Raw genomic sequence first — 15238 nt, 5'->3', positions numbered from 1 at the left:
TGTTACTTAGGTCTATTATCTTTTTTTTTTGCCTCGCTGAGTCTATTGCTTGCGGCCCAATAGTGTGCTGAAAGAGTAATGGCAGGGCACAATCCTGTCATACTCATCCAACTCGTCAATGCTAAAAGATTTGTTCTTCAATAATTTAGTTCGGAAAAGGGATATAAAGAAATGCAGACACTCAAGAAACTGGCACGAGCTTCTTGTTTGCCAATATTTAAACATTAAAAAGAAACTTTGGCTTGGAATCATTGAATCATGAAATGGAGAGGTTCATTTCATTGTTTTAGCTGTTCCAACATGACGTACAGATCAACTAAAGCAAGAGAAGAATAAGCTTATTAAAGATGTGAATAAAAAAATATAAATTAAAATAAAGTCTATACGAAGGAATTAGTTATTTTTTAATACCCTTTTGTGGGGTTCAAATTGTCTTGGCCCGGCGATCAACTTTGTGTGGTTCAAATGAACTCAACCTGTCACAGGAAAACTTTACTTTCATCCCATTTTATCAAGAGTAAAATCTCAAACAGGGGATACTTATTCATTAAATATTAAATTTAATGTTGATAAAGATCATCATAATTGTCCATAAAAGAAGTAATTACAGCAGTAGAAATAATGGGGCTTGAAAATAGAATATGTCAAAGAGTGGGCACCGGGAAACCCCGGGAATTCACGTACGAGAGTCAAATGGAGATAACCATTCGGAGAAAAGACAGAGTCTCAACTCTGTCCAAATGTAAGAATGAAGAGAGAGAATATATATTGACCCAATAAACCATCAGGAAAAATTTGGTAACCTTTTTTATGCAGAGTAACCATCACGTCCTTTTCCTCTCTTTTCTTCTTTCTGTTCTAATTTCTTCATCATAGGAAACAGAAAAAAAAAAGCCAGAGGTTGTTTTTCCTTTTGAACAAACTTGTCAGGATCATTTTTTTGCGGGGGGAAATTAAAGATGAAGAAACAGAGAGATAAGTTTGCATGAAGGATGATGGAGAGAGTGCCAGGGGCGTTGGGAACAAGCGCCAGCTTGGCTCTTCGTTTGGGACAAACCATTTTCTCCTCTGCTTCACTTCTCTTCATGTGTTTGGATGTTGAATTCTATAGCTACACTTCTTTTAGGTAACTCCCAAAATTTTAAATTCTTCTTTTCCTGTTTTTATCAAAATTTTTTGTTTTTTTTTTTAACTCTTTGGCCTTTAATCTTCAATACCCAGTTCTTTGTTTCTGTTGTTCTGTTGGAATTTAATTTATTGTCAGCTTTTGAAACCTTCCTCTGCTTTTACTATTGACTTGATGGCTGATTTCTGAATTCTGATGTTAATTTGGAAGCCTCATGGGCAAGCTATTGTGATCATGATCATAATCAATCTAGTAATAAATTGGCAATGTTAGCTGTCTTTTTTCCAGGGAAAATAGTCAGCTTTACCATCATTGGAGAGAGCAAAAGTTCTGATTCCCAGTGGTTTCTTGGAAATTGTTTAAATAAAGCCTTTCTAGGAAATTTTGATTGAAAATGAATGAGGTGAAACTTTTGATGAATTTAAAAGGATTGAAACTTAACGAGAAAAAGTTGGATTTTTTTACTGTTAGCAATTTGGTTAATGAATATAAGATGAGACATGCTTCATCTTTTTTCTTAAGAGTGTTGCTTATTGATGAATGCAGAGAAACGTGCCTTTTAATAATTGGAAGGGGAAAATTATCTAAGAGGATCAAACATTTCTTTTCTCTTCCATTTTGGTTGAGGAAGCAAAGGGGTGGGGAAAATCCAGCCAAATGAACTGTATGCAATTCTTTTTGTTTTTCGGTGCAGGGATATGCAAGATCAGATGCTTGCCCTTGCTTAAACCATTAGGCTTGAATGAAGATTATAATGTAGTTGATTAAGAGTACATGAAATTTGGAGTACCAACAATTATAGTTATTAAAACCAATACTTTTTGGTTTGGCACATGGCCTGTTTCTTTGCTAGTTGCTGAACTCGATGTAAGAAGAAAACTTATTTGCTGATGAATTTGTTATCTGTAGTCCAATGTCTGGTTGTTATGGTGTCTCTCCTTTTCACTGGGTTCAGGAGTGAATTGGTTTGTTATTTCTGCTTTTCCTACAGGAATTTCCCACTAGGTGGATAATAAAAGTTGTTACCAGGACCCTTAATTGATCTTTGTATGTTTTAGTGCTTATTCCTTGACTTGAGATCCTTTTGTTTTGCATGTTTCTAGGAAAATGAAACTAGATAATATGGCACTGTCCATCTCGATCTTAAGATGAGAATATAACTACTTTGTATGGTGATTTATGTTCATTATAAAGATTGTTACTCCAAGCTTCTCATATCCAATTACTGATTTGTTTTGGTAGGTTTGCTGTGTGCTATGAGATAACACTATAAGTACCAATTTGTTCTGATTCATCATAGAAATTATTTACCACTGATCACTGCTGGAATATGTCATGTTCTCTTTATCTGTTCTTGCAACTTCAAAGCCTTTGTGCTGAGTGTACAAGGTGAATAATAAAGAGTAGCCAAGATTAATGTCTTCCTGTTGTCTCAACTTGTCTGGTCTATGGTGTTGCTTGATTAGTTGCAAGGTTGAACCTACCATGTTGAATTGCTCAGTAGCTGTAATTATAGAGAAGATAATGTCTGTTTTCGTTGTTGAACGTGACCTGCACATGCTACTAAGACATTGTTGGGTGACAAACCAATTCCCTCGTTTCTTTAAAATTTTTTGCAGTTACTTGGTAACAGTCATGGGTTTAGTAACTCCATGGAGCGTTTCATTAGCATTGGTTGATGCATATTCCGTGTTTGTTAAATGCTTACCGCGACATCCAAGGGTACTGCTGATCCTCATTGTGGGAGACTGGGTATGTAACAAGATTTTTTGCTTCGTTATCATCACCATTACGTTATCCTCTTTCCCACAACTTGATGACAAATTTTGTTGTATTTGGTTGCAGGCCTTGTCTTTTCTCTCACTAGCCGCGGCCTGCTCAACTGCTAGCGTTACCAGTCTCATCGTCAGTAGTGCTGGCCCGTCAGGTTGCCCATCAAGGTTATGTAGTAGATATCAATTGTCTGCGGCTATGGCTTTCTTGTCCTGGTTCCTATCATTCGCTTCAACTCTCTTCAATCTTTGGCTCCTTCCATCTCTGTAACGTCCCCATTTTTCACACACAGAAAACCCAGTAGGCAAATCTTGACAGGTTTCTTAGGTACTCAAAATTTGAGGATTGTACATTGACTGTATGTCATATACAAACAACAAAATCTCGAACGATCGAAATTGGATTTCCATGATTTTGAATAAAGGTTAATGCCAATTCACGTTTTCCTGGCGTCCCATTATCTTAAAGTTGTTTGTCAACAAAATCATGGCGATATCAAAGGAAAAAGTAAGAACGGTTATGGCTTTCTTGACCATTATTCTTCCTTCAAAACCCACCCATCTCACCCTCAAATCAACTAAGACCGTTTGCCCATCAATGAACAAACTGGAAACAAATCCATGCTCGAAACAATCCTTTCATGTCCTTACCAATGGAAATCCTCACTCTCGGCAATCTAATCTTCTTCTAGTTTTTATGTTCTAGTTGATCAAAAACGTAAACCCAATATAAGTTTTTGTACAATTGATTCAAAAAGCCAAAGAAATAGTAAGGAAAACGAGTAAAAAAAACCTTACTGAATCATACTCTTATATTTCCTTTACAAGGTAAGCCAAAGATGGGAAATAGTAGGAATTCCTACCACAACTAGGAAACCTTGAAAATTTTGTCCCAGTCCTCTTACAACTAGGATTTCAGGATTAAATATAAACCAGGACTTCCCAATTAGAATGCACGTAGCACTATCGAAATTAAGGGCGAAAGCCTGGCAAAACCTCAAACCATCGTTCTACAAGAATTAGAGAGAGGTCAAACGATGGAGGAAGAGCATAAGCTTAAGCCTTGTTGGCTAATGCCATTGTTGCAAGCCAAGTTTTATTCCTTGTGTGAGAGCCATGACTCCAAAAATTCCTTCTTTTGTCTAGATTGTATGGGTTTGGTCCTTTGCGAAGGATGCTTGAAAGGCAAGAAACATCCTCATCACCAAATTCTTCAAGTATGTTCCTTTCAAGTTCCAACTCTCTACCAAATTCATCTTCTTTTGGTTGAACCAAAAAAAGCAGATCAAATTTTCATACTCATTGGGTCCTAGCTTACCCTTGTTTTGTTATGTAATTTGATAGTTTTCATTAAATTAAATTTATATTTTTAAACAAAATTAAATTACACCATAAAAATAATTTACGATAAAAACGAGATTCTTTAAAATCAATAAAACATATTAAATCGAATTGGGTTTTCTTTGAACACTCAAATTTAGCTAATTATTTTTTCTTAATCTTACTCTTTTTAGGTATACAAAGCCTCACATCAAGTGGCAATTAAAATTGGTGACTTGCGTAAGCTTTATGATATATCAGATATCCAACCTTATATCAACAACGACTCCAAAGTTGTTTTTATCAATAAACGAAGGAAAACAGAGCAACCATATTACTTCAACTCCATAGCCAAGTGTGAAACATGTGGTTGGCAATTGCTTCCCGGAAGGACATCAATGTATTGCTCGATCGAATGCAAGGTATTTATTCGTGTTTAAATTTTATATATTATCGAAAATATTAAAAAACAATTTATAATTTTAAAAAAAAATTATTCTAAAGAACGTTTAAGTTTTTATTTTTACACAATTTATGAATTGACATTTTATAATTAAATCGAGTATATATATATATATATATATTCTCGTTGATTTTGTTTCGAAATTTTGATTGTAGAGCAAAGACAAGGAGAATTGGAGAAAGGAACCCAAGAAAATCAAATACGAGAGTATAAGCAATCAATCTCTACATTCTTACAGAAAGAGGAGTAGGAAAGGGATTCCAAGAAGATCTCCTTTGTTTTAGAAATTTTGTAGTTTACATTAATCTAGGCTTTTTATGTAATTGTCTTTCATTTTAAATGTACACAATTTTCATATAATTTTGGGTCGAACACCCTTTAACTTTAAATTTTTTTATTGGTTGATAAATAATAAAATTTTTTATTTGATGTAAAAAATTCCTTAAACTATTTAAAAAATTTAAATACATTTATAATTTATTTTATTTGATACATTTATTTATTTCTAAATATTAAAATGGTTAATTAATAGGTTTAGAAATAAATAATCCAATTTTTTGGCATAATGTTAAAAAAACTTTTGAATTATTCAAGAAAATATAAATAAGCCTTTGTTTTTTTATTATGTTCAATCAAGCCCTTATACTTTTAGTTTTTTTTATCAAATAAGTCATTTATGACTAATGGGTGATTAATTACCCTTAATCAAAATGTAACTTATTATTTTTATGTCACATGGTGTTAACGTGACCTTGATGTAGAGAATGACAAAATGTCATATGGTGATGTCAGTAGGTCACATTAACATGTCATATTATTATCAAGTATTATATATCAACATGTCACGTTATCATCAATTATAACATATTAAAATAGCATAAAATAATAAGTAGCATTTTGACTAAGTCAACTATTAATTATAAAAACTTGTTTGACTTAAAATAAAAATATAAAGACTTATTTGACTCAAAATAAAAATATAAAAACTTAATTAAACGTAATAAAAAATAAAATTTATTTAAAATTTCCTCTATAATTTAGGAGCTCTTTTAGTATTATGCTTTTTTTTTTTAATGTGCATATCTCTAAATTGAACTAAACATGATGGCCCTGGGAGCTAAATTCCGGAGAGGATTAATTGGGCCTAATGAAGCCCAAATCTCTATTTCGTTTAGAAATAGGTCTCAAAATTTTTTTGAGTTTTTCATATTTAAATATATCATCTGGCTTCATCTAAGTTAGTTAGATTGATTAATAAATTAAAATATTATCGAAACTTATCGTATTTTATTATATTATACTTTTTTTTTGTCGATCTGATTAAGTTATAGAAGATAAGTAGATGAAAAAAACATGAATCAAGAGCGAAAATTCTTTTTCTCTTAATTATATGTTGATGCATTGTTTTGATGCAGTACATGAATCCTATTATTCAATATGCTGCAAAAGAAGATTATATTTGCTTGTAGACATAAATTGTGACAAGCATGGAAACTTCCAATTGAAGGCAGGTTCCAAGCTCCAACTTAATACAAATAATGATACCAACTAATTAGAATACCTTTCTTCATTTCAAAGTCTATATATTATTATTCTTTACATGATTGTGAGTATTACAAATTTAGACAATATATCAAGCAAAACATATGAACCTGTAACATAAAACAAAAATTCCAAGCCTTTCTTGATAAGTATGATGTAAATGCTCCTACCATTGGTCTGGTCTTTTTTCCTTCTAGGGTACTTGATATTATTAATCCATTTCATGAACTGCCTATAATTTTCATTGATACCAATGATTTTATTTGTTGGAGAGATCAGATATGCATGTGGTGGCTGATTTGAGAGAGAGAAAGAATGAGAGAAGACAACTGACAATCTTTTTATTCTTTTTTTACTACCCAAATAGGGCCAAGGAGGCAGAGTGGAATTAATCCAAATTAAAGGGAAGAGCCATGAACTTTCATGGCAATGACAAGGGCCTCTCTTTTTCTTTCTTTTTAAATGATTCAATGATTGAATCAAAGATACTAAAGAGAGAGTTTGTACCCGCAGTCAAAACCCATCCAAAATGTTTCTTTGTATACTAGCTGAAACTTATTTGGATAAGATATATATCATGTTGTTTAATTAGGGTGATTAGACCATTTAATTATGAGTGAAATGTGTTTATGCTGGTTGGTGGGGGGGTTAAATTTCTTCAATTTCTCAACAATTTTTGTTCATAATCCCATTGATTAATGCTAAAAACATATCGACCAAAAAATGTAACATAAGAATTGTGTATGTCAAAGTTTCATTTTGTGTCCATTCAAGTTCTTACACTCGAATAGAGGTAGAGGATCTAAGAGCCAAAACTTCAAATTTAATGAATTTATCCTTCAATTTAGGTTCATAAATGATATTACGTATTTACACATTAAGAACCAATTATATATATAATTTTATTTATTGGTCACGCCCTTTTTTTTATTTATGTCTAATTAACAACAAATTTAATTTGTTTTGGTCATGAATATATTGGCAAACTATAGGAACTTCTACTTGAATTAATGGTATCCACTTACTACTTAATTTATATTAAAATTCATCACTAGGATGCCAAAAAATTTATTTTCCACATAATCTTGGGTAGTACGGATTAGACAGAATTTCAACGAAAACATGAATCTATAACATAAAACAAAAGTTCTTTTATTGGGTTTCTTGGATGTGTATGCTATAAATGCATTGATCCTTGTCATTTAATAAATAATAATAATAGAAATCCTTGGGCATACAATGAATGCATTCATGCAGTTTTCCCTCAAATAATTTTGAAATGAATACCCCAATAATTTGATTTGCTAGGAGATATTAGATGTTGTGGCATGATTTTTGAGATTTTGACCATGCGGAAAATCAGACCCCTTAAGGCCCTACCTAGATGAGCATGACAACCTACCATTGTCAAAAAAAAAGAGCTCCAAGTTCTAGATACAAGGGGAGGAACTTTCATGGCATATGCCATTGGCCACCTTTTTTATGATCCCATCATTGAAATTCAAAGATACCGAGGAAGAAAAGTTGTCTGGCACTGAAATCCCATTCCAAAACCTAAAAGATCTATGGAAAATTAATTTATATTAGGGTGTTTAGACTACATTATTATGAATGTAATGTGTTTATGCCGGTTGGTGGGGTTTTTAATTTTTTCTTTGCCAACTATTTTTGCTCATAATCCATTGGATTAAGCAAAGACATGTATGTAACAGAACGTCATAGATCAAATCGCTGTCGATTTATTGCATATTTTTATGAACATTGTCCTTATATGTGGAAGCTTCAAGCATGATCTCCAATTGTAGTTTTTTGCATTATTATTAGGGTTTAGACTGGTCATCTTGATGTTAACCAAGTGGAAAACAAGACATTTAGCCAAACTCTTGTCCTTATCCATTGTTAGGCAATCTAATCAATCTCAAATCTATAAATGTAATTAATTTAGCATTTTCCTTTAAGATTTCAACCAAATGCTTTGATAGGGGTTTTAATGTCAGCCTAACCCATAGAGAGATTAAGGAAATGGGCTGCATGTAACTTGTTCATATTAAATAGAGATTAATGTTATAATTATGAGCTTATTGTAAAAGTTATAGGAAGAAAAGAAGTAATTAAGAAATGGGGTGATGGGATTGGCTTTGATGAAAGTCAAAAAAGGGAATCCGAAGGACATCCAATAAAACCGAAGAAACTAATGTAGTTTAATGAAAAGTGATTAAAGAAAATGAAAATCATTCGTGTGTCAAGAGGGCAAGACTTTGATTGTATGATTGGTTTTGCTTTCTACTGGCTAGGGTGAGTGTTTTCGGTGGATGGAATGGGGGGAGGAGAAAAGGAGCCCCATGAAGCTTCATAGAAAGCGTTTGCAGTGGGACATGTTCATTCCTCAATTATTAGCAATATTCGTTGTTTTTTAATTAAATAGAAAAAGAAACAAGAGATCTCTTCCTAACTTGAACTTGGATTACAGATATCGTTCATCAACGAGCATGTGTTAGACAAATGGAAATCATGCAGTGTATGGTTGTATGGTAAAACCAAAACAAGTCAAATTTGATCCAATTCCTAATGTTATCCTTCTTTAATAAGGCTAAAATTCAAAGCTTGAACCTGTCTTCCCCCTTTTAGAGAAGTGTGGTAGACAGCAAGTTGTGAATTTATGCTGAAATCTGATCAGTACCATCTAGTCACCAATAGAACCCAAGTCTTACTAACAAATGGGTATTGAACTCTGGTAAAACATGGGATTTTAGCTAGTGGCAGTAATCAATTCCAAGGATGGAAAAAGGGTGGGGAAGACTGTAATGTAAGCTCTCAATTAGTCTCACCCCCATCCCTCATGCACATGTAAACGCTACAGGGCTAATGGAAAATTGGCAGAGAAGGGAAAATCCTGCCATTGTCCACGCTTGAACTACAAAAATAAAATAAGTGGGCAGCGGGAAACAGGGACATGGCAGGAATACGTAGGGCATTGGGGTTGAACCCCTGAGCCAGCAGCAGCAGACCCAGATCACCTTACGCCATCTCTTGTCGGATTGTTGGGGGTTCACTCTTTCCGAGGCCCTTCTGTTCCACGTGTCTTTTCCTTGCCCTGCACAGTTTCATCCCCTCAATTCCCTTGGACAATGCTCTATTGACACGTTTCCCTCCTCTTCTTTCTCTCTTCTCCTCCAAACACCCTTTCTTTTCAACATAACTACATTCCTGTCACCTACCCCCATTTTCTTTCGCCCCCAGTTTTTGTCCAGGGTAAAGTCTAGTAAAGCAACTATGTTAGTTTGGTCCCATTCAAAACTCTACAACTTCAATTTCAATTTGACTTCTAACAATCGAGATATTCAACTTCGATAGTAGCCTTTTAATGTCAAAAGAGATGAGATTAAAGAAGATAAAAAATCTGGGTTACCATGATAGTAGGTGTTTTCCTGCTCTTCATGTCAAGCAGCCATAAAAGGAAGGTGGTGCATTCAAGAAGTTGGTATTAGGTATCGTTTCCGTTAAAAGGGGGGAGTTTCTACATCCAAAGATGTGTTCACGTGATGAATCCATTAGCCTAGTTCAGGTTCTACAACAATGTACGTCATCATCCCCATCTCACCCATGTCCTCTCAACCCTAAAATCAGCAGTAAACGACATAGGTTCATAAAGAAAAACCCCCCTCGCCGAACCTATTACACATTATGTTTTTGACTTCAATGCTAATGAGTTTTTCAAGACCTTCAAAATACTATGAATATATTCATACTAGCATTTTTTCGATAAAAACCAAGTTGTCATGTATACTTTGGGTTTCCATCTCTTGTAGTAAATGTATATATCAAGAATGAAAGAAACCAAGATTCAAACCATGAATTGACTTCATTAAAAAGACATTTCTACTAAACAATAAAACCCTTAACTTATATAAGTCTTAACTGTCAAATGTCAAATGAAATTTCTTTTCCCTAACAAGTATTGTTATTGACATGCATGGTTCTTTAGAACATGGGAACCCAATTCCAGTTAATGGTACTAATAATCTTGTATTAGCTTAAACGATACAGGTTAGAACAAAAACATGTTAAAACTCTGCAAGTGTTCATTTTACTGCTTCAAATGTTAAACTTGAGATTTAGAAAATAGTACAGTGGAGAAATGGTATTTGCTGACATGAGATCCACGATGAAAAATGGAGAAGGAAGGGAAAAGCCCAACAGTCCCTGGCAGAGTAATATCATCTTGAAACGAGGGTTGATGTGTCAAAGACACTGATCCTCAGCACTCATACAACCTGTCACCACCAACTTACAGGCTGGCATCCCCTGCCCACTGTTCCATAAAAATGCCTAATAGCACAACACGACAAAATCCTATGTGGCACCTTGGGTCCAAAATCCGAGGCCTCTCTTCCTCTCTCTGTCTCTCGTTACTCCCCCTATATAAACTCCCCCTTCCCGTTTCCCTTCACCAAACGAATTCAACACCTCTCATTTCCAAAACTCAGAAACTGAGTAGGGTTCCGGAAAACAAACGTTAAAATCCACGAATCCGAAATGGGTATTTGTAGTTCATGCGAGTCAACTCATGTCGCAACAGCCAAGCTGATCCTCCAAGATGGGAGGTTACAGGAGTTCCCTTACCCTGTTAAGGCTTCCTATGTCTTACAAAGGAATCCCATGTGTTTTATCTGCAACTCAGATGAAATGGACTTTGACGATGTCGCATCGGCTATTCAGGAAGATGAGGAGCTCCAACCTGGTCAACTTTACTTTGCTTTGCCATTGAGTTGGCTTCAACATCCTTTACAAGCTGAAGAAATGGCCGCATTGGCCGTCAAAGCTAGCTCTGCTTTAATGAAAAGTGGGGGTGAAAAGTGTGGGTGCAGACGTAAAACTGTTACTCCTTTAGTGTTTCCAGAAGAGTCTCCTCGCCGGAAAGATGCCGGCGGCAACGGTGCTGGGAACGGTGGTGAGAAGAGAGGGAGAGGAGGTAGATGGAGGAGAAAGTTTGAGGCTATGTTGAGTGCCATTCCTGAATAGTGGGGGGTTAATTTGGGAAACGAGGTGTGGTATATTTGTAAATATGTAACCATCTTGAGGACGTGTTAGTCAAATTATTGTTTGAAACGGGAGGTGGTTGACCCTCACCGTGGATGCGATTAGCTTTAAGCTCAGAATTCTAGCCTTTTCCTTGCATTCCCCATTTGCCCATGTGAGCGTCGTGTTACAATTTTACCCCTATTTGGGTCAATACACAATATTCAAACATTATAGTCCCCTTTAATTCTATTTAATTCTAAATGCTGTTAACAGACTAAACCTTGGATTGATGCCCGCGTTCGTCTCTGTCTAAAATAACTAAAAATGAAAACCGAGTTTGCCAATAATAAAACACAATTTGCTTAAACTAAAAATAAAAACTTTCGAGTAATTGTTTCAATGATGTCTATATCATTTTTTTGCTCAAAAAGTAAAATCCAAATCTTTGTTTTTTTTTATAAATAGAGGAGGTGAGATTCGAATTTTATTTTTTAGGTAGAGAATTATGTGTCAACTAATGAATCAAATATCGGATGTGAAACTTAAATCTTTATTTTTATCATTAATCTCATAAATTTTATTCATTCTGTAAATTTTAACATGATAACTTAAAAATTTTAATTGAAACATATCTCGATTAAATAAAACTAACTAAAATAGCTCGAATTTTCGGAAGATTTTCTTGTAGTAGAGGGAACAATGTATGAGTCATATTATAGGGGTGACGATGGGGTATTAGGCAAGTGACTGAGGGGAAAGGCATTGTACTCGGAAACAGGGAGGAGGAGACAAAGGAATGGAAGCAAATGGCCTAATGCTGCGGGCTAACCAACGCGGCTCACGTTTTAACCAGCTTATGTCCTGCTTAACGCTTTTGTGATGGATTGAGTGTCATAGGGAGGATTCTTTACAGCTGTTTGGAGCTGCACAATTATAACAACAATAATGAAAACAGCCAAATTTCGGTTCGTTTCATTTGACAGAGTGGGTAAAGAATACCAAAACCACTCTCCTCTTACTTTTTCTTTCTTCTTTTAGTTACATTATATTAATTTAGAAACATATCACTACATCAAATGCTTGAATATGAAATTTCTTAATTGTATGATATATCAGAACAGATGCTAGTACTGTTATATTACCTCAGCCTTGTCCCAACGGAGATCTTGAGATTGTGGCATTGTTGCAAAGCTTGGAAAATTTTTGCCATGTTGATAATGGAATTGAGATGGATAAAGATTTTTGTCCGAGTTTGAATAGTTTCATATTCATTCATGATGGTGATGATGATGCTCGTGAAAACGACACATGATTCTCCAAATTTTAATCTGTGGAAACTTATCACTATTTGGCTGTAGCATGGGTCACAATTGGTTGGTTTTGGATAGGGAAGAAGTCCCAACTGACACTCACACACACAAACAAGAATAAAAAAGTGTTCGAGGCTGGAATTAAGGATTAGGCTATTGCCCTGTGAATCTGCTTAATCTTGGACGGGCACTTAAACAAGCTTTATCAACATGTGCAGAATAGAAAAACAATAATAGTATTTGCATTCAATGTATTGATCTTGTCACATTTCCTTTAAAGTTCAAAGAGGAATGAATGGCATCTAAGTTAATGTTACCTTAAATCGATTCAAAGTTAAAAGAGTTGTACAAAAAATAATACAAAATTTAGTCCAGCTCCATTGTTCTTGTACTGTTCTTTAACTAGCTTTTGGCCCCTTGTCTGTATAGTAATGATTGCTATTATGAGTACCATTACCTTTTTCTTGAAGCAATCGATTTCCCTTCTTTTTTTTGTTTTCCAGAAATGTGCTACTACTGCAGCCTGATTTGAAAGGATTTCAGCTCGATCAAAGGCCAGAAAGATGCATGAAGTGTCAATTAATTTGGGTGGGAGTACTTAGCCTAGTTAACGATAGTGGTGGTTTTAGTACAGTGTGATAGCAAGCCTTTCTCTTTCAGGGTCATTGTTCCAACTTCTCTTTCAACTTTTGGCACTTAGCTGGAACCTAACTCCTTGAAGGGATGGGGGCTCAGTCTTTCTATTTCTATGCAGTTGTAACCATATATCATCATCATCAGCTGCCTGGTTGGGTACCTTTGAATTAATTGAGCCCCAAGTTTTCACCTTCCAAAGGGGATTAAACTCAAAACCCATCTCCATTCAATGTAAAACTCAGAAAGAAAAAGAGATGCTACCATCGATAGCAAGGAATTAATTGGTTTGGATGTTTTTCATGAGCCAACTGGAATTCTTTAAAGCTGATAAGTCTAACTGTACCAAAGATTGGGTCTGGGTTGGCCTGCTTTTAAAGTCTCAAGCAACCAATACAGATACAAAGATTCACCAATGAAAAATTAATATTGATCATTACAATGCATGCGACACTTAGAATAAAAGATTAATTAGTCAAGCTAACTCCATAATTAGAGACAGCTGGAAGAACCGAATGCGTTGCTAATCATGGTCAAGCAGAGGGAGGATTAAAGTTTACCAAACAAAGGAAACAAGAAAATATGGAGGAAACATGTTTAGTTGCATAGAAATTACCATGCTGGCATGTGATAAACAAGTGGCATGGAAAATGGTCATGTTTTGAAATCAGAACGGGTTGCTCTTATTGGCGGGACCATGGCCAACAAACACCCAAAGCTTCCATCATTTCATGCAAGTTGGTGGTCCTCAGCTTCTCGTGAGTTGGTCCAATTGAGGTGGAATGTATAGTACATCGGCATTATTCATTTATTTTTTGATTAGGCTAGTTGGAAATTCATATATATACATACATATAGTACTGCCCATCGCTGTCAAAAATGTTTCAATTCATTTGGTAAAATCTCAGCTTTTAAACAAGGAAAGGAAGCAGACATTATTGGGGTCAAAGGGTAATCTTATCTTCCAACGTCTCTCACCAAATATATTACTACCACCAATGCCAAAAGCAGTGCAAATCTTGGGATCAAAGGGTCTAAAGCATTTCACATTGGTAGAGTTACCTCATTGCCAGTCATATAAAATATGCAAGTTTCAGGGTCTAGCTGTCTAGAGGCTATGGACAGTGGGGAAGTGTGACCGGCCGGCTTGAATTCGAGGCAAATGACTTTCTCATAAATGCAACAATAATGCACATTACCTATTCTTGGAGGTAGGTACAAATACTTTTTTGCAACTTTGTTAGCAGCTGGCCAGGAACATCTGATCTCCACTCACTTTTGCTATTCACCACTATTTTTGTTGTTACCTTTCTGTGCGTACTTGGGTGAAAGGAAGATTCCGGCCCTCTTACTTTCATTGCAAGTGTTTCTAGTAAAAGAGTTGAATGCCACATCTTTTTCAATTTTGGGATGCAGCTTAAATTTGGACTGATTAGCAGAGAGCTCCAATCTCCATAGCTAACTCCAAGCAAGCATTGGCCCCCACTAGCTTAGTGTTCTTTCCCCTTTTTTTTCCTCCTTGCGTGCTATTGCTATATTATTCATGGCTTCAACTACCTTGGTTGTGGAGCCTCCTTTTGGATTTGGATCCAGCTGTTTCTCAGATTCCAACTTGTCTTTCCCTCTCTCTTTCTCTCTCTCTCTCTCTCTCTTACTTCAATTTTCTTGAGCCGGTTAAATTTGAATCAACACTTTAGTATAGTTTGATGGTTTCCTTCATGCAGGTTAATTAATAAAGAATTCAAAAAATCAAATGTTAAACAGTGCACGTGTAGTAGCTATGTGGCTTGCAATAATTAGTTTAGATTTTGGGATTTGTTCAGAGAATGATTATAGAATGATCACAATCGATAACCTCCATTGCTCCTTTTCATTATTCAATGTCACAATTGCCAATCCTTCTCCATGAAGAAAACTGTCCCTCCGTCCTTATAGATGATAAAAGTTTTGGAGATGGCAAGTATGATTCAGTACTATACATCGCTCTACCCCAAACCCTTTTGCTCTTTTTTCTGCTAGGGGGCATTCACACTTTCTTCCCTTTTGGTTT

General features: G+C 35.2%; 2 protein-coding genes across 2 annotated transcripts; both read left to right on the top strand.

Moving 5' to 3' along the window:
• Positions 695-3344, top strand: LOC18611023 (CASP-like protein ARALYDRAFT_485429). The gene is made up of 3 exons (XM_007047030.2): positions 695-1126; positions 2746-2878; positions 2972-3344. The coding sequence occupies exons 1-3, from the start codon at positions 993-995 to the stop codon at positions 3167-3169; spliced, it is 465 nt and encodes a 154-aa protein (XP_007047092.2). The 5' UTR covers positions 695-992; the 3' UTR covers positions 3170-3344.
• On the top strand, positions 10656-11476 carry LOC18611021. The gene has a single exon (XM_007047028.2). The coding sequence runs from the start codon at positions 10760-10762 to the stop codon at positions 11243-11245; it is 486 nt and encodes a 161-aa protein (XP_007047090.2). The 5' UTR covers positions 10656-10759; the 3' UTR covers positions 11246-11476.

This window comes from Theobroma cacao, chromosome 1 (genome assembly GCF_000208745.1).
Source record: "Theobroma cacao cultivar B97-61/B2 chromosome 1, Criollo_cocoa_genome_V2, whole genome shotgun sequence".
In the NCBI taxonomy this organism is placed as follows: domain Eukaryota; kingdom Viridiplantae; phylum Streptophyta; class Magnoliopsida; order Malvales; family Malvaceae; genus Theobroma; species Theobroma cacao.
Note: the sequence above shows the minus strand (reverse complement) of the source record. Positions and strands in the feature narration are given on the sequence as shown.

Bases quoted from the DNA above. Each gene is read 5' to 3' on its own strand.
- LOC18611023 (XM_007047030.2), top strand. From the start codon at position 993: ATGATGGAGAGAGTGCCAGGGGCGTTGGGAACAAGCGCCAGCTTGGCT. The intron at 1,127-2,745 runs GTAACTCCCAAA...AATTTTTTGCAG, and splicing joins TATAGCTACACTTCTTTTAG to TTACTTGGTAACAGTCATGG. The intron at 2,879-2,971 runs GTATGTAACAAG...ATTTGGTTGCAG, and splicing joins TCCTCATTGTGGGAGACTGG to GCCTTGTCTTTTCTCTCACT.
- LOC18611021 (XM_007047028.2), top strand. From the start codon at position 10,760: ATGGGTATTTGTAGTTCATGCGAGTCAACTCATGTCGCAACAGCCAAG.